This window comes from Cyprinus carpio, chromosome B22 (genome assembly GCF_018340385.1).
Source record: "Cyprinus carpio isolate SPL01 chromosome B22, ASM1834038v1, whole genome shotgun sequence".
NCBI lineage: Eukaryota > Metazoa > Chordata > Actinopteri > Cypriniformes > Cyprinidae > Cyprinus > Cyprinus carpio.
Window position 1 is genome coordinate 21,786,181 of NC_056618.1, and position 20,180 is coordinate 21,806,360.

Sequence of the window (20,180 nt, forward strand, 5' to 3'; positions counted from 1 at the left end):
TGCATTACAATCGTTTTATTATTATTATTTAAAAATAATTTGCACTGATAAGTCATTCACAATAGAGTTTAAATTATTTATAATTTCATACTGAGTAGAAAGATCAAAAGATCTGTGTACATTGCAACAATTTATAATTTTTGCCAGTGTAAATGTAAACATCTACATATAATACAATACAAACAGGTCCTGGGTGAACTGCAAGGAAAACAGTTTATTTAAAAACCATGACTGTTGTTAGTTTGGCATATACCGGCGGCTACACTCATGTTACTGCATTGGCATTCATGTGTGTCTGGGTTCATAATTATCAGATTGTTTTCCCAGCATCAGACATGGAAGCGGGCAAGCTCTGACAGCTTGGTGAACTCTGATTAAGGTGACCTCATCTCCTGTGAATGTGCCGTCGTCTGTTTGTCAGCACCTGCTTCTTTCTCCTTTTTTCAATAAGTCCTTGTTTTTATATATTACAATCACAAACAGGATTTTTTTGGACTAGATGCCAGTGCAGCTAATGCTAACATAATTTAAGATCCACTGGCTTTCCTCACCCTTCCCCCAGCAACACAGACGGGGAAGAGGGGAGGAAGATTAGATTGACTCCCAAAGGAAAAGCCAGTTTCCACCTCCAGCTGTGGAGATATTGCAGGCATTGTTTCAGAGAGTGTATGTTTGCTTACCTTTAGCCCCAGTCTTAAAGGGATAGCTCACCCAAAAAATAAAATTCTGTCATTGATTACTTACCCTTAAGTCGTTCCAAACCCATAAGACCTTCATTCATCTTTGGAACACAGATTAAGATATTTCATCCAGTCTGCTGTGGCTTGCCTCCATTTTGGAGAGTATCACGACGCATGCACGCACTTCCGATTCCTATAAACAATGGATGCGTGTGTTGACGTAAGCAGCAGCGCAATGCGCATGCATTGTTACAATGAAGTGGAAGTGCGCAAATGCATCGTGATACTCTCCAAAATGGAGGCAAGCCACATCAGACTTGATGAGGAGAAAATCTGTTGGACAAAGTTGTTATTTTTGTTTTCTTTGTGCACAAAAAAAGTATTCTTGTAGCTTCGTAAAATTACAGTTGAACCCCTGATGTCACATGGACTATTTTACCGATGTCCTTACTACGTTTCTGGACCTTGATCGTGGTAGTACCCTTGCTGTTTATGGGAGGGTCAAAGAGATCTCGGAATGCATCAAAAATTTCTTAATTTGTGTTCCGAAGATGAAGGTCTTATGGGTTTGGAACGACTTCAGGGTAATTAATGACAGAATTTTCATTTTTGGGTGAACTAACCCTTTAATAAAAACAATGTTCCTTTTAAAATGTTTAAGTGCTAGTGCTTTAGCTACATACATTTATATTTGTTTAAGTGCTAGTGCTTTAGCTACATACATTTATTTGTAATCCTATTAAGTGCTAGTGCTTTAGCTACATACATTTATTTGTAATCCTATTATTACTAGGTTCTATTCTGTATTTGAAATACATTCTGTGAAAATATCTTCACCAACAGTATTGGTGATTTTAGTATTAGTATTTCCCCATATCAGAACGTCCTTATGATTTTATTTATATTTGATGAACATTCTAAGAAGATTTTTTGTTCTAATTACAACAATAAAACAGGACATTTTAACATTCTTAGAATATTAGCTGTCAAATAACATGTTTTGTTTTTATTAGTATTTAGTGTGAAAAATGTTAGTAGAATGTTTTAAGAAACATTTATGTAACCTTTAAATAACGTTATATAATCGCGACAAGAAAACTTTAAATTTTAATGTTAGAAAATTATAAATAAATATTCACATAATGTTATATTTTGGGTTAAACTAACGGAAGTAGAATGTTGTAAGAAATGTTTTTGTGACTTTTAAATAATATTATGATCATAACATATACCATAACAAGAAAACTGGATATTTTAATGTTCTAGAAAATAATGAATAAATGTTCAAATAACAGTTCGAATAACTTTTGGGGGGTAAAAAGAACTAATATTTGTCAATACAAAAGTAATCAGTCCAATGTTGTAAAAAAAATGTTTTTGTAACTTTTGAATAATATTATAATCATGACAAGAAAACCTTTCAAAACAATGATCCCACAACGTTTTTAGAACCTAAATTTGTTACCTGGCTAGCAACTCTGAGGTGTTTACAAGAAGGCTGCCAAGATAGGACTCTGTGAATTCAAGCAATTTGAATGTTATTTGCGTATTAACCATATTAGCATTTTTTACCCCAGCTCTGAACACTCTTCAGTATGTGAACATATTTTATATTCTCTAGACACCTTGATTATGAAGAAAGCTGAATTTCTAGCGTCTGGCTGCATAAACTCAGTGCGCGTCTGGCATTGCTGGTAAGGTATTATATATCCACACCTGCTTCTCCCACCTTAAAAAAAAAAAAAAAAAAAAAAACTAAACTAAATGAATGAATGGAGATGTTTTGTCTTCGTTCTCATAAACATCAAGAGTGTTAGCGACTGCCAAGAACCACACATAATTATACTCACTTTGTGGGTGGACAAGTTAACAATAGCGTCCTGTCTGCTTTTAGACATTATGTTTCTCATGGAAAACTCATAATTAAACTGCTGAATGCAGAAAAATTAATGAAAGTCATTATTCAGTTTTTGATGTTAAAAAGAGATGATTTTAAAGCATTAAATTGTGTTGGTGTCATTAGTTATTCAGGATGATTTGATTTAATATCTTCATACAATGTCTGGGGAAAAGGTACAATAATGCTTCAAGCAAACATAATATGTGCAATATATATAATGAATAGATAAATACTACCATTCAAGAGTTTGAGGATAAAGTCAGGATAAAGACCCAACCCCTCTAATCTTTTAAATTGCAGTGTACATGTTGCAGTAAATCTTATAAGAAAATAATGCAGTCTTGCATATGTGACTGTGCTAACAAAATTAGTCACAATGAGCAAAAGTTCTTATTTTGTTATTCTCTATGTACAAAAATGTATCATATTCTGCACATTATAGTTATATAGAAATAGTATGTAGTATGTTAGCATGCTTTTCTGAAGATTAGCATTAGTGCACCTTTAAAGGGACAGTTCAGTGGAGATATTAAAGGCACTGTTTCAGATAGTGTATGTTTGCTTACCTTTAGCCCCAGTCTTAAAGGGATAGTTCACCCAAAAATGAAAATTCCATCATTAATTCTTCACCCTCATGTTGTTCCAAACCTGTAAGACCTTTGTTCATTTTTGGAAGATAAATTAAGATATTTGTAATGATATCTGCAAGCTTTCTGACCCTCCATCGACAGCAATGCAACTACCACATTCAAGGCCCAGAAAGGTGGAAGAGACATCATTAAAATAGTCCACGTGACTTCAGTGGTTCAACAATTATGTTACCTTTGGAATGTCATGAGGGTGAGTAATTAATGACAGAATTTAGAATTTTTATTTTTGGATGAACTATCCCTTTAACACAGGGAAAAACATTCTTCCAGTAATGTTAACAGAATGTTTGTTCAAATTTAGCTGGTCTTGAATAGCATTCTCAAAATGTTATGATCCGTGTTCCACAAAAATTATGCTTATCCATAATTCATGGAATGTGTTTTTTTTTGTTTTTTTGAAACATTTTAGTTGAACATTTTTAAACATTTTATTTTAACATTTTTAAGTCAATTTTTTCATAATTTTTTTATGTTACTGATGGTTGGACATTCAAAAGTAATATTTCCATAATGTTTATACAATGATTTCTCCAATGTTTACATTACCAAGAAAAATTAGACAGGGAACATTTAGAAACAATGTTTTCATAATGTCATGGGAACATTACCAAAACATTCTTTGAACATATTTTGATTACCTGAGAAGTTGTTGCGATAAACTTGTTCTACGTAAAAGTTGCAGAGTCTGAGGAGCTGTCTTTTGAAATGCAAAATAAGTTAAGGGCAAGTAAAAGTCTTGTAAATCTTGTATACTTTTCATTTTTTTTCTCGTTCATCATTGTTTCTCAGCTGGAAGTTGGCAAAACTAGGCCAAAGCGAGCCCAGCGCACACTTCACTGTCATGATAATATATTCAGTCTGTTGGCTGTGTTCTGTGAGGCGTTCAGTACCACCGGTCTCCGCCGTCTAGTTTCAGATCTCTGCCGTCTCGGGAGTTGCCATGTGACCTGTGGAGGCTTGTTCCTGCAACAGCTAGAGGTTCATGGGAAAGATTCGAAATGCAATCATTCTTCCTGTCATGTGCGATCATGCTTCACCTGCGTGTTTGATAGACAGAAGGTAAACATGATTTTACAGAGGCGTAATTATACTGTTTGCCTTTGACTTACGAATGAGTGGCCAAGTTGTGGCATTGGCGCATTTTGGCATTTAACAACTATGAGCGTAGAAACTGTATGCATATTTAATATCCGTCTGATAAAAATTTGAAACCTGAGATATGGCTATAAAGATGTCTGTCAGATTTTTGACTTTCAGTATAATGTCTGCACCACACTGCAGCTAATTCAGGCATTGAACCAGCAATAAAACAGTAATATTGAGAATTTTCTATTACAGTTTAAAATAATTGGTTTCTTTTTGAATATATATTTTAAAATGTAATTTATTCCTGTGACGGAAAAGCTGAATTTTGATTACTTCAGTCTTCAGTGTCAAATGATCCTTCAGAAATCATTCTAATATGCTGATTTGATGGTCAAGAAACATTTCTTATTATTCTAAATTTTGAAAACAGTTGTGCTGCATGGTAAGATTTATTTTTCTTTTGAAATCATGATACTTTTTTCAGGACTTTTTAATGCTCAAAAGAAGAATCCTTTTAAATAGAAATCTTTTGTAACATTATAAATGTCTTTATTGTCACTTTTGAACAATTTAATGCATCCTTACTTAATGAAAAGATGAACTTTTATTATAGAAAAAATTACGTACAGTAATATATATCAATATTTTATGCTTATTTATTTCCTTATTTATTTAAATAAATATTAAAAAAAAAATAATTTATATTTTTATATATTTATAAAAATTGTTTATCTTTGCTGTTATGCAGTGTTGGTTGCTTTCAGTGTTGATGCCTTTGGTTATCAGCAAAAAATACATCTAAAATCCTGCACAGTTTTCATTTTGCTATATTCAAACATACAATAGCGATATTAGGCATTCAACAATGCAAATACATTCCCATGCTCTCTAAAAACCAATGTACATGTTGCCTAAAACACCGTAGCATCTGGCCCATGCTGTTTCCAGAGGCAAAGGAAAAAACAATATGCTAAATAATTCGATTCTCCAACATTCTCACTTTCTGCATCAGCAAGAATCCTCAATTTCACACGACTGCTGCATATTTAGTGTGATATTATACAGCGTATGTGAACATTCCACACATCTTTCCTGTCAATGCCACCAGCCCGCAGGCATTCGCTCTCTGGTCTGATACGAATCAGATCCTTTTACCGTTTTAATTGGCATCAACAGATCTCCTCGCTGTGATTGTGAATAAATGAAAGCTTTGTGTGTTGTACACACGGCACAATGGCTATTGTATGAGAATCTCAGGTTGGATTTCATTGGGAAGAGGTGTGACTGTTGTTTTCGTCTCGCCCTGCCTAGTTGCGTCTGGGACGAATTTGTTGCAAAATTAGGTAAACGGATGCCTCGGAAACATAAAACCATGAATGTGTTTGTTTGAGCCCAGACATCCACATGTTAAGTCATTCGTCTGTGTTCGTATGGACACTATGCATCATTTCATTGTGACACGTTAATGTGTTGCCGTCTGTTGGTTTGTTCATGAGTGCGGCAGCTCTCGACTCGTAGCCTGATGCTGATATATGGCCTCACTCATCTGCTGTGCAATGCACATATGTTCAACCAAGAACATTAATGTGTGTGCGTAGCTCCACAAAGTGCATTTGTTACTGTAACCACATTGAACTTGCTCCTGAAGTGGTCTTTCTGTTGTCGAAGGATTGATTTTTTATCATACACTCTTAAAATGAAAGATTCCAAAAATGGGTTCTCGTAGTGATGCCATCGATTTTAAGAACCATTTTGGGTTCCACACAGAATCTTTCAGTGAACAGTTCTTGCACTCTTAAAAATAAAGGTTTTCTATTGGTATTGATGGTTCCATGAAGAACATCCATGGAATCCTTCCATTCAGGATCTGGTTTGAGACTGGCAAAACAGGGTCATGTGAAACACATGGCTAGTGTTACAATTTTCCATTACAAACCCAAAACGGTTCTTCTTTTGCATCGCTACACCCTCAAAAATCCTTTATATTGGTAAAACATTCTTCACACTAAAAAAAAAAAGGTTATTTAAGAGGTGTTCACTGAAAGGTTCTTTGGAGACTTCTATTGCATTGCATTGAAAATCTTGTTTAAATGTAATATCTGCACCTCATTCTTACGCATTTTGTTCATTTTTCTTCCTACAGTGCTCACTAAAAAGAAAATCAATGTACAAATTTCACCACGGGACGCCATTATCCCAATCCAGACCCCCAACTCCAGATCCAAACCGGGCGCGCCCAACAATGGAGTCGCCCACATCTCAACCTTCCTATTTCTTCCTCTCTTACTCATAATACAGCTCCTTCTGTAGCCCGATGGCATCTGACGCACAGTAAAAAGACTGAATGATTCAAGCATGCCTTTGCACTAGGCCCTCAGAAGTCTGCACATTTGTCTTCTGATCTCATCAGATGCTTAGTAAGTTCTCATGTCGGCCTTACACAGATACGACTATTCACAAACTGGTTATTCATTTGCTCTGGCCTGTTTTAAAGGGTTTATGTAGCTACTAAGTAGTGTACACAGACATAAATGTGTGATCATGGTACACCATGATTTCTTTGGTGGTTTTACTGTCATATTTTATAGTTCTGCTATTTTGCAACTTCACTGAATAAGGATTTACAATTACATTCATCTAGTTCGGTACAATTGTGAGTAACACATCACATCCTGAATTCATTCACACCTTCGTGTAGGAGTTACATGATGGAAAGGCTGTTTTGTTTTTATAAATGTGTGAGCATTATTGTATGTGTGGATTATATTCAAGAAAGAATGAGCTATTTTAATTCTCCTTTTATCAGTTTACCTGGGTGAATCTTACAATGGAAAATACATTTGCATTTCTTTGTATTACAATAATGAGAATTTGAGAGCTAAAATCTACGTAATTGACACAAAGATAAAACAAGTAATGCAAAAATCTGTAAATATGTTTTCTTTCTTTTGATTTTGAAATGAAAAATGACCCAGTTTTTGTAAGATTGACCCACGTGCTTGTGCAATTCTAGGGCTTTTTTGTAAAAAGTCAAATTGTACATTTAACATATTTATACTGAAATCTATGTAAACAACGTGTGTGTTGTTCATATAACCATTTAAAACAATGCAAACAGATTTTAATTAACTCTAGGATGTTGAAACGCTTTATTTTTAGAAGTCTTTCCTAACATTGGCATTTAACCCTTCTAGACGCAACATTTCCCTATATAGTCTATTATTTGATTTGACAGTTCTCAGTGACGTCACAGTCTTAAACTTTTGTTTTTAATTAATTAATGTCACTTTCCATGTAGCTCTGACGCCTTGTATCATGTTACTGTAAGTGCTCGCACATAAATCGATCAATAAAATATCATATTTTCAATGTAGGCCTTGTGTCTTTTCTTTTTTTCATCTCTCTCCCTCTCTTTCGCGCTCTCACTCTTGCTCTTTGAAATTTAAATTTTAAATTGTTTCCTATTTTCGCGGGGTTCTTCTCGTCTAGTATTTTATCTTGCCTTTTCCTGTCACCTTTGGATCCGGGTTTGTATATCCAAATACACGTTTTCAGCCCGATCTGAACCTGTTTTGTATCAATTACCAAATTTCTGACAACATATTCTGTGCTCTATAACTAAGCGATGTTTGCAATAAACCCCTTCACCCAGAACGCACAATTAAGTCGCCATGTCTTTCCGCAGACATGCTGTAATTTATGCTGCTTTTTTAATTAGCTGTATCTTATTATTTAGATGCCAATTAAGCTGTCATGAACATTTCCTGGTCTCCAGCCACACTGGAACCCTTCATTTCTCCATTGCGATTTTGTGCCAACAAAGTGCATATGGCAACTGTCAAAAGAAATGATGACTTTGAAACTGCTTTGAGCTTAAAGGTGAGAGCTGTATTATTTGTTCAGTTCGGTCAATCATGACTCACTTTCATTTCTCACCGGCATGGCTATGCACTTATTGTCGTTGTGAGAATAGGCAAATTTTTCTTCTTCATGCAGCTGTGTAACCCTATGTAGCCTAATTGAAATAAACCCGCTCAACACAAACCCGCAAGAATTTAAGTGCACTTAATTAGATGTGTCTTGACTGAAAAATAACAGGCTTTCGCAGCTGACTGTGTTCTCGTTTCAGCCTATAACCGATTCACTCTGTTATATGATCGCGTCCATTTAATATCCCACCTCAAAATCAATTGCCATGCGGGATACATTGTGTCACAGTAGTCTGGGAAGGCGGCAGGGGGCGTCGACTACCACCAGCAGGTGTCTTTACACCCACCCTTCTTCTTTATTCAACCAAAGGGCTGGACTTGTTCGGTAATGTTAGGAAATTCATTCGAAATTGGAACGAAGGGATCAATTCAATGAATCGATTCATTTGATTCATCAGGCCAAAATGTTCCTCGAACGATTCTTCCTTATGCTTGAATTGTTTTTGCTTTAGTATTTTTTTTTTTTTAATTAGCTTATTCAATTTGATGCATGAAAATACTGTATTCAGCTCTTTAAGACAAACGTTTTAACCTATTGTTTGTCTCCAACATTTAATTCATCTTACAGTTTTACTCCCAAGCCAATTTCTCAGCTCATTTTGGGCTGCCGATTTTCGCTGCTGGATGAGAAAAAAATACCAACGCACTCAAAGAAGAACTACAACTGAGTAAATGTTCATGAATTGTTCACTGACTTGCTCAATACCAAACTTGATGAAAGGTTTCCTGATCTTAACTAGGCTAGTTCTCACAAAACACAACAGTCAGACTAATGGAAGCACATTTGAAGAAGCAACCCCTCTTAGGTTCGTTTAATAAAAAAATAAAATAAAAGTAGCAAATCGATTCCCCCGAATCGTTAAAAGGAGCCGATTCAGTAGAACGACTCGTTCGCGAATCGGACATCATCACTATTGTTCAGTGGGAACGGGACAGTAGAGAGACAGACAGCACAGAAGCTCACAGTAGCAACACTGAGCGCTTTATACCGCAATTCCTCCCACAGTATTTACTGTTCATACTATAGTAGCTACTTATAGGGATATCATTAGGCTATTTGTTATGCATTATTAATAGTGCGTAAAGACATGAGCACCAGAAACAGATCCCCACCGGACTGATCAATAACACACATCCTCTTTCATCAGGACCACCGGTTTTAAACCTGGACGCGCGTTTACATCCCTAAACAAGTGGATTTTATTCTCTATCCTGCATTTGCAGACACAGTCGGATGCGTTGAATCGCTGCGTGAAGTGCAGAGCATCAGCGTCAGTGGACTTCTTCCTCCTCCTCGGTCTCTGGATCCGGACACAATGGATCTGACAGCGGTCGCGCTGCTCGTGTCGTTCATCTCCGTGTCTCTGTCCGCGGATAACGCGGGCGGCAAAGTGCGGAGCTGCGCGGACGTGCGCCAGTTCTACAGCGGCAAAGGCTTCACGTTAAGCGGCGTCCCTGAGTCCGAGATATCAGGTATGAATTACCGGTGACAGAGGTCATTGTTACCGGTACTACGGTCTCATTCATATTCAACACTGTCATTTCTCTGTGTTTACTAGGTGTGTTTATGTAGTTTATCTACCTCACACGATAATTAAAGTCTATCTATCTATCTATCTATCTATCTATCTATCTATCTAAATTCTGTCTTGCCTGTTCATCTTTTTGTCTACCTATTTCTTTTTGTCTTTCTTTCTTTGAGTTTCTATCTGTCTATCCATTTGTTTGTCCCTATCTATCTATCTATCTATCTATCTATCTATCTATCTATCTATCTAAAATATATATCTACCTACCTACCTACCTAAAGTCTGTCTGTCTTGCCTGTTCATCTTTTTGTCTACCTATTTCTTTTTGTCTTTCTTTCGGTTTCAATCTGTCTATCCATTTGCTTGTCCTTATCTATCTATCTATCTATCTATCTATCTATCTATCTATCTATCTATCTATCTATCTATCTATCTATCTATCTATCCCATTGTCTTCTGCCTGTCTTTTTGTGTTTTTTCATATGTCATCAACCATTTTTAGCAGTTTTGCACCCGACATGTTCCTCTTGCTCCATGAGGTGTTTGTTCTTAATGTCAAGTTCAGAAAGCACTTGAACAGATGGAGGGTCCCAGACAAAAGCGCTGCTCGCCATGCTGAAAAGAACAATAGGCAAAACTGTAACAGCTAAAACGGGGCTAAACCTGGCGTAATGTTGCTCGCGAGCGGCTTCCCCATTAAAAATGACCTTTCGGTTCATTCATCAGTTTTATACACATACCCACCTGATGTCTGGATCCCCATGTGGTTTGAAAAAGCATGCTGGAGCTGATCTCCAACAGTATGTGGTCCCTGTAGGTCATGTTATGATGAACACAGTGACGGCTGGAGTCTTAGGTTTCCCTCAGGGTTGCAATCTAGGAGTAAAAACCTCACTGTAATTGTAATTTCTGTGGTTTGTCTGCAATTTGTAGTATTAATTAGTACTAGTGGTGTTATTAAATAGACGCACGCCAGTGAGAAGTCAATAAATCATGTCATATGTGCAAATCTCATGATTTTCTTTGTCATTTGAAAGTAACAGGCAGCAAATGAAATCCGTTCAGTCAGCAAGGGATTCGTAGCTGCTGCCAGTGATTTTTTAAAATTCCCATTAGAGGCCAAAAAATGTTGGCAGGTTGTGAATATGTCCAATGCATGCTGGGTAGCATGAAATCCGCCATCAGTCTTTATGACACAGCCGTCTTTTTGATAATAGGTGGCACATTATAACCGGTAATATGTCACCAATCAGTCTGCATAAACATGCAATTATATCAGTGCATGATGCGCTCCCAGTTGTTTTTTGTTTGACAGAATTCCTCTGGGATCCATATGTCTAATTGTGCTGTGTGCCCAAGAAGCTAAAAGAGATAAATGATCGCACATGTGCCACGCTAACACATAAACACTTGTAAATAAAGCACAATTTACACAATATTGCCATTATTCAATGCACTTTTTCTGTAAGACAATGAAAATATATCAGTACAATATATATTCTGCCTTCCAGTTGTGTTCAACACACACAAACATCACCTCAGCAGCCCCCCTCAGTAATAAGTGTATTTGAGGCATTATAGTTCGGCATCCTCAGCACATTTGAGAGGCTGAGAGAAACAAAGAGTTCCTATTGGCCAAGAGGAAATTCTCAAGGTCATCGCCTGCGGTCTCAATGACAGAAGGGGGGAGATGAGGAAAATGTAGCATCCGCCCACGCCGTCTCGTTTGAGACCGTCTCGACATCATTTATTCATCGCCCAAACCATCAGAATAAGTTTAAAAGCTTAAAAGTGGTTGGAGGCCAAATAGTGTTTGTCTGCTTGAAGTTCAGGTTTATTTCTAGAGATGCGTTATTAGTTCTTGGTTAAATATAAATGGTTTAAAATAAACTTTGAATGATTGTGTTGTTTTGTTTTATATTATTTAAATTATTTTTATTTAACAACATGAAAAAACAATTATGAAAAAAAAATATAATAAATAATATGGTGTGCTGTATTCAAAGTCAATAACTTTCAAAAGCCTTCATTTTTATTGTGAAACACAAAAGGAGATATTTATACCAGGATGTCCAAGCTGCTCGTTTCCATACAATGAAAGTGAACGGGGACTACAGTTTTTAAAGGGATAGCTCACTTAAAAAAAAAAAGAGCATTTTTCATCATTTACTTACCTTCAAGTTATTACAGACTTGTATGAGTTTCTTTCTTGTGTTGAACACAAGAGAAGATATTTTGAAGAATATGGGTCACCAAACAGGTTTGGAACAACTTGAAAAAACAAAGTGAGTAAATGATAACAATTTTTTTGTTTTTGAGTAAACTATCCCTTTAAGCAAGTTTTTCTGTAAAAAAATTTCCGTCTTCGTTAACAGCTTGAGAAGACTTGGAATATAGCGCATAAGTCATCTGGACTACTTTTATTAAGAATTTATGATGATTTTTGTGCTTTTTTGGGCTTGACAGCCCCAGTCCCCATTCACTTTTATTGTAAGGAAAAGTACAGCATGAACATGCTTCAAAACATCTCCTTTTGTTTTCCACAGAAGGAAAAAAAATCATACTGGTTTTGTATGCCATAAGTATGAATAAATGATGACGGGATTGTATCACGTTACAAATGAAAAATTGGTTGCGAACAAAATTTCTTGCCAAGTTTTATTAGTAAAATTATATAAAAAAATTGGATTTTCAAAATAAATTGCATGATTATATTATTTTCTAATATTTTGACAACAATAATATTCACAGAATATTAGATGTAACGTTAACAAAACGTTGTTTGAATGTTGAACTAATTTTCTAGGTAGCTATAGAGCTGTCATGTCCACAGATTATTACAATATAACGTCACTTTGACGGCTAAGACGGTGACACCCACATTGTGCACTCTGAGTTGAAGGGTTTGAGGTTTCCGCCACGTTTTGTTTTAGCATGTTAGCGTGTTTTAGAAAGAGCTGATCATAAAGCATACCTAAAGGTCAGAGAGGAACCAGAGCTGAATGCTGCTGTCTAGAATTACAGACACAACTAGTGTGTCTGCCGTTTTTACAAACACAGAGGCAGTGTATTGTTCAGCAAGGGGGGACTATGTGACACTTCGAGCCCTGCGGTGACTCTAAACAATGACAATCTCACATTTCGCTCAAATAGGCCATGAAGATGGGAGTCGGGTATATGTGCGATCTCGCATTTGTTTGCGATCATAACTTTGTTGTTTTAAGAGATTTATTTCCAGTTTTTGAAAGCGAGATCCAAGTGTCGTCGGATTTGTAATGTTTGGACCCTTGAAACCTGTAGCCTGGTTTCAGAGCTCTTTACTGCTCTTCTATACAACGAGGCACACACCCATGAAATGAAAGAGGCACACACCCATGTTCTCAGCCACACTGTCACATGCACATCCAACCCCCCTGCAAGCCATGTGGAGACGCACAGGCCTGATTTGGCTAAGCATTTTGCATAAATGAAACCTGTTTGCACATGCAAATTCAATAATACAGTCATTCAGTGGAGAGTGACAATCAAATTTGCTCATTTGAAGTTATTTAGTTTTACACATCTAATATCTGTTTGCATGACTGTCATGAGTTTTAATCCAATAGTAATTCCTCACAAATTATGGAATTATCAGGCATGAACTGCTGAGAGGATATGATGACAGGATTTTAATTATTTTTGACTGAACTTTTAGAAATATATCATGTTACAAACAAAATTTCTTGCTAAGTTTTATTAGTAAAATTGTGTTAATTTGCTATATTTTAAAAAATAATATTTGAAATATCATTAAAATATAATTGAGATATGAACATGCTTCACAATGTCTCCTTTTGTCTAATTGTAAATAATACAGTCAGATTAATACTGTTTGTATTGTTTATATATATAAAGATTTTTCGATATTAAGATTTAATTTATTTTACTAAATGTTCAATAATCAATCATAAACTAAAAATGAAGATATGATGTATTTGATCTAAATAAACAAGTTTTATTCAATTTAAAATATTCAAAATATTTTTACTGTAATATGACTGGATCAATCTGGCTATAGTAGTTTAGATTCAATTGTAACATATTATTTTATTTAATGTTTTTATATATTGAGATTTAGAATATTTTACACAATATTCTGTAATGTAAACTAAAAATGAAAAATATGTTTTGTATGATTTAAATTGACAAGTTTTATTCATTTAAAAAAAGTATTGTAATATGACTGAATCAGCATGGCTATATTAGCTTTGATTAAATTGTTGAAATGTTTTTATGCGATTTAAGGTTCAAAAAACACATTATTTTCCATATACTGTACATTATTGTTTCTCCTCTATGGCCCGCCTTTCTGAAACGCATCGTTTTTTACAAAGCTCATTGGTTTGAAAAGCAAGGTGTGCTCTGATTGGCCAGCTATAAAGTGCGTTGTGATTGGCTAAATGACACAAGCGTGTGATGGAAATGTTACGTCCCTTGCCATACTGTGATGCGTGTCCTGGTCAGAACACAGCAGGCACAACAAGACAAAAACAATAAAACCCATTACAAACGAGCCTTTGTTGCATCCAGTGCGGACATAATTACGGATTATAATGGCTTATGCTGTGTTTTTATGCGTTGCGTTGCATTGCATCGCGCCGCATAAACATAAAACCATGTATGCATTTTTGATCCGAGAAAAGACAAACAACAAGCGCTACTCTAACTCAGCGATTCTCAATTCCAGTCCTCACACCCGCCAGCTCTGCACATTTTGTATGTTTCTCTTATGGCTTTAGACGTTTGTTCTATTCGAACGTAAGTGCCCTGCGAAGTGTACATCACAGGATATTCCGCCATGATTCCAGTTCGAAGCAAACGTATATGTTTCATTCAAAGTGCATTGAAGTTTGCGAAACGTGAACTTAAATTGTATTTATTTACAGAAGTATATGATGTCACACTTTTCCGTGTGTGAAGGCGTTGTGCAGCGCAAATCCGTGAATGAATGTTCCGAAGTGAGGTAAACTTCAACAGATTTCCCCTGCTCAGGGAGTAGGGAGCAATGAACACTGTGTAGGGACCATGTCAATCGGAACACAGTTCATGCACAGCGCTCACTTCTAACCAGCTGATAATCTGAATCAGGTGTGTTAACAAAGAGAGTCATACAAAATGTGCAGAGCAGGGGCTCGTGAGGACTGGAATTGAGAACCGCTGCTCTACACTGCTCAAAACTCAGATTTGAATCATCAGTGGCAAATCCTTTACGTTACATATGTAAACGTACTTACAGGCTGTGAGTCAGAACAGCTGGCATTGTAGTCTTCTCTCCCAGGAACAGGAAACAGTCCTCCATAAAATGTGCTGCACACATCTGAATATTTGGGTTAACTCTTCTGGAACAGTGTTGTAAATACAACTTAACCACTGATTTCTAGTTGTGTCCTCTTTTGGAAGACCAAACAAAGTATTTTCGCTTACACAACGAAACAGCTTCTCCACAACATGGCACCGGCGGCAACAGCAAGAATCAAAGTTACTCCTTCTTTCTTTGCGTGAACATTTGGTGCGGCGTTATGCAAATCTTCCCACATTGTGACGTAGACATGTGGGGGGCGTGTTTAAACTAGGTGTTTTAGGAGGGTGTGGATAAGTCTTAACTTTTATAAAGAATCAAAGAAGATCTCTTTGGATTTGAGACTTTAGTCTTTACAACTTCACAGATCTTTATTCACCAAGAGCTTGTAACACTCCAAAAGAGAAAGGAAAACTTGAAATCGCATCATATGACCCCTTTAATTATAATTGCTATTAATAGAATATTATACATTCAAATATGATGTATTATTATTTATTATATTATTATTTAAAAATCATATTTATAACCATTTATCATTATTATTTAATAATTAATATGATTATATTTATTATTGAATGTAATAATTTTTTAGATTTAATATTTTTATTAATGAAGATTGCAGACAATATCTTCTGTCATGAAAACCAAAAATATGCTTCATCTGCTAACATTTAAATTAGTTAAAAAGAAACAAGTTAATTCAAAAAATAATATTTACTGGTTACATTAGTTTACATCAAGAAAAGTCCCTTTAAAGGAGAAATTATGCAGAAATAGCTCCATATTATATTAATCATAACTGCATTTTCACTTTTAGTAAATTGAGGTTGTGCTAATGCATACAGTACCAAGACATTTGTGCCAAATGTTCATGTTTTCGCTGATGAATTGTCGACTCGTGATTATCTGAGGATAATTACACCTTCTCCCACACTGCTTCTCTCCTTCTGGCCCGCTGATTGTTCTTTTGAAGCGTGGGGGTGTTTTTCTTGCGCGGCTCAGCGGGGATCTGCGGTGCACCGTGATGCTTGTTAGAGCCGAGATCATGCAGATCTGATCAGTGCAGAAACATGCCACCGCGCTCTCAATCTTCCACCCTCATGCCCTGACACTGATCGCGAATAAAAGCACAGCTGTACTCAGAGCAACAGCACCTGGAATGACTGACTTGGTCTGCTTTTGTTCAGGTGCACTGGAGTAGTTGTAAAAGTTGGGCTGGACAAGTCTTCAAAAAGCATTGACTGTGTTCTAAAAAGTGTGGAGGGAAAACAGACATTTCTTTGCAATAAAAATATAGAATATATCATTTTTGACAAAAGCTGAATAAATTTCAACAAACATTTCTGTGTAATTGCAGAAAAAATGCGGACTAAAAAGATATGTATATATTTTTCTCAACAGCTATAATTTACCATATAAATTGTGGTTGGCCCTATTATAGTTTACTAAAACTATATAGCTTCTAACTCAATCTGATATAATGACATCATTATCCACATGACGTAGCTGATTGGTTTCTTTTCACATCAGCAGCCAATGAGCTTGCTGCTCAACATTCAAATACTTGACTAGTGTTCGCTCTAGAAGTTGCAGCATGCTTCAGCGACCCTCCACCTCCCCAGCTCCACCTCTGTAGATATGCTACAGGGTGATTTCATGTAGTTATATATGAGGGTTATTTCATATATGTTATCCACCTTATTCTTCAATGTGGAAGTAAGCCTATGGGCAAGAATTATGGTTGAATAGGGAAATATAGGGAAATAACGAGAAGAATTACAACGTGCAGTAAATGGTAAAACTGTTTGCAGTACAAACCAGTGTGTTCATAATTAAGATAATGCATTAAAATGATATGTAAGATATGTCAATTTGCAATATCAAGCAGCAAAATTAGCGGTTTTGTATAGCTAAAAATAGCTTGAAGCGAATGAGACTGGAAGCAAGACCCATAAAATTTACAAACAGGCGCGCCAATTTTTACGGGAAGAATAAGGAGATATGTGCAACAGCAGCATGTCTGTGGATGTATTGGCTGTAGTCTAAGTTATTAGTACATTCCTTGAGAATCAAACCTTTGGCCTTAGCATTGTTAGCGCTATGCGTTCCTGTTTAAGCTACAGAAATGACTCAAAAACAAGAAATGACAGTTGAATTTGCATCAAAATTCACATTATTGTCAACAAAATCCACCCCCTATTAAGAGTCGGTTATCCTATAAGACATGTGTAGGAATAATACTGGACATGTAGCGGTTAGCATTGCATCTGAGTTATAAAGCTGATGCTGTATGTCTATAACCCTCTTTATTTACTAGAATAATTTTGACTCTCCACAACTACAACAGAAACCCTGACTGATACGGTCCTTTTTATACAAATTCAGCTAGAGTTCATTGTTTAGGCTATGCTGTTAGCACCTCCAGCTAATTAAATACAGAAAATGGCTCCATTTGTGATTAGTCTTCCGCAGCCGCTAACAAGTGTTCGTCACCTCGTGCTGAACGCTCGCTAGCAGCAGTGTTGTGAATAATTCACAGTAGCGCCGGGCGTTCCTCCAGCCACTTTGCTCTGTCAATATTAATTGCAAGTTTTTTGCGTTGGCCAATTTGCTGTCAGGTTATCTTGCTGCCAGCACGCTGGTGAAAGGGAAGAGAAGTGAGTGATGAAGACGGAGATGTGATAATTATCGCTGTCAGCTTCTTTGTTCGAGAAACATTATACGGCTCAAGTGGCAGAGTCACAGAGTGCTATGAAATGTGTGTCTCAGCATTTGAACAAGATTTCCACGAGTGAGACTGAGAATACAACACATGGACATGACTGTTCTCTGTGGGTCTCATTCACTAATAATGCATAGGTTATCCGTATTTATATGCACAGGAGAACATTTCACGAAAAATTCACAACACTTGGGTAATCACATACATTTTTTCTTAACCTTTATTTAATTTTAAAGGAATAGTTCACCCAAAAATGAACAATTTACTTACCTCAGGCCATCCAAGATGTAGATGAGTTTGTTTCTTCATCTGAACAGATTTGGATAAATTTAGCATTTCATCACTTGCTCAACAATGCATCCTCTGCAGTGAATGGGTGCCGTCAGAATGAGTGTTTAAACAGCTGATAAAAACACTATAATCCACAAGTAATCGACATGACTCCATCAATTAATGTCTCGTGATGCAAAAAAAAAAACTGTATTTGTAATAAACAAATCCATCGAGATGTTTTCAAACTATTGCTTCTGGCAGTAATATTGCTGTCTCCAGTGAAAAAGTAATTTCATCTGAATCATGAGAAAAAATATGTACAGATCAAGCACCGTTTACAAGAGAAAACATTACAAAAGCAAATATGTTGTTGGATTTTGATGTGAAAGGACAACAGTTATGGTGTTCTCACTGGAGGAAGCATTATTATGGGTTATGGAGTTTTTTGTATCTTTACTTATGTATTTTGGCCAGAAGCAACAGTTTAAAGTTTAAACGCCTTAATGATGGATTCGTTTTTTACAAACAAGCAACTTTTCATGGTACAAGATGTTAATTGATGGACTGGAGTGGTGTGGATTACTTGTGGATTATTATGATGTTTTTATCAACTATTTGGACTCTCATTCCAACGGCACCCATTTACTACAGAGGAAACATTGGCGAGAAAGGGATGTAATGCTAAATTTCTCCAAATCTGTTCTGACGATGAACCAAACTCATGTCATCTATATCTTGAGATGGCCTGAGGCTGAGTAAATGTTTATTTTTGGGTTAAGTATTCTTTTAATAAATTTTAATAAAAAGGTTTCACACAACCTTTTTACATGTTTTTGTCACTCAGTATGATGCATGTTCATGCACAAATTTGTGTGTATGCATGCTTAGTAAACAAGACCCACTGTCTTTTATCTAGTGTCCTGAAACAGGTCATGTCACATTAGGGTTCAAGGAAGGTTTTAACGCTGGACATCCTCCGTTGACTGTATTAGACAGGTAATCTCTTTAGGGTCTTGACATTGAGAGAATAATAAATTCTTTACAATTTACCCATTAAGTGTCTCTTTGTAATTGGATCTAAGGGAGAAGAATGCTTGTCAGACTCTATTAAGGGTGGAAGTGTGACGTTCAGCACATTATACGTTTAAGTATGCCAAGAGTTGTGCTGAGGTTTAGTCTGATTCACCACAAACAAGCAGCTACAACTTAGAGCCTCCCATTAGCATTTTCCCTTCACAATTAACACGTTTTCAGTGTATTGCAAAGTTCTGTTTTGGTACAAAACAATGCTAACAATGAAAAATGCAAAAATTAAACTGCAACCAAATAGTCAGGAGTTGTTAGCATAGAAAACATATTAGGCTAACCAAAAGATAGAAAAAAAACATTTCATGTTTTGTTGACGCCACAGACAGTATGTCCAAACATTTTGGCACACAGATGCTAACATTGACAGGTTGCGTGTCCTCATGAAAAAAATCATGAAATAACTATGGAGGGTAAAAGAAAAAACAACTCAAACAGGTCAAAGATCACTTAAAAGTGTTCTGATATCTGAAATGAAATATGGCCATCTAAGGACGTAAACTGTTGCACCTGAGTAGCATGGAGTGGAACCACTAATGCTAAATGCTAACGGCACAAATGTAAGATGTTTCGCAATTTGAAAGCAAAACATATATGCTCTGTTAAGGACACACTTCTGATTTTATGGATGACAGCTCAGGGATTAGGATTTTTTAAATGCTATCAGCCCAAATATATGATGTTTTAAAATTTGAAAACAAAACATATATGCTCTGTTACAGACACACTTCTGACTTAATGCGTGACAGCTCGGGGATTAGGATTTCTTTAAGACTCAAATACTCTGGTCGTAATCCAGGGGCACATAATCCAGATTTTAGCAGTGGCTAGCATGGCAATTTGAGCATGTCTCAATGACCTTGTTAGAAAGCAAGGAATTTAAATTAAAGAAAAGCACTCAAAGGACCCCTTTATCTAGCATTA

The 20,180-nt window shown here is 36.1% G+C and overlaps 2 protein-coding genes across 4 annotated transcripts in view; both read left to right on the forward strand.

The window, feature by feature from the left end:
* The window catches only part of LOC109047274 (glypican-5-like), a 43,591-nt gene extending 35,902 nt beyond the window's left edge, over nt 1–7,689 (forward strand). For all 3 annotated transcript variants that reach the window (XM_042749251.1, XM_042749250.1, XM_042749252.1), the window contains exon 9: nt 6,460–7,689. In XM_042749251.1, the coding sequence (XP_042605185.1) occupies nt 6,460–6,626 (167 nt within the window). In that variant the 3' untranslated portion in view covers nt 6,627–7,689. The remainder of the gene's footprint in view (nt 1–6,459) is intronic.
* A 1,530-nt stretch (nt 7,690–9,219) lies between these two features.
* gpc1a (glypican 1a) overlaps nt 9,220–20,180 on the forward strand; it is a 37,025-nt gene continuing 26,064 nt past the window's right edge. Inside the window, exon 1 of the mRNA XM_019064972.2 lies at nt 9,220–9,778. Within this exon, the coding sequence (XP_018920517.1) occupies nt 9,622–9,778 (157 nt within the window). The 5' untranslated portion in view covers nt 9,220–9,621. The remainder of the gene's footprint in view (nt 9,779–20,180) is intronic.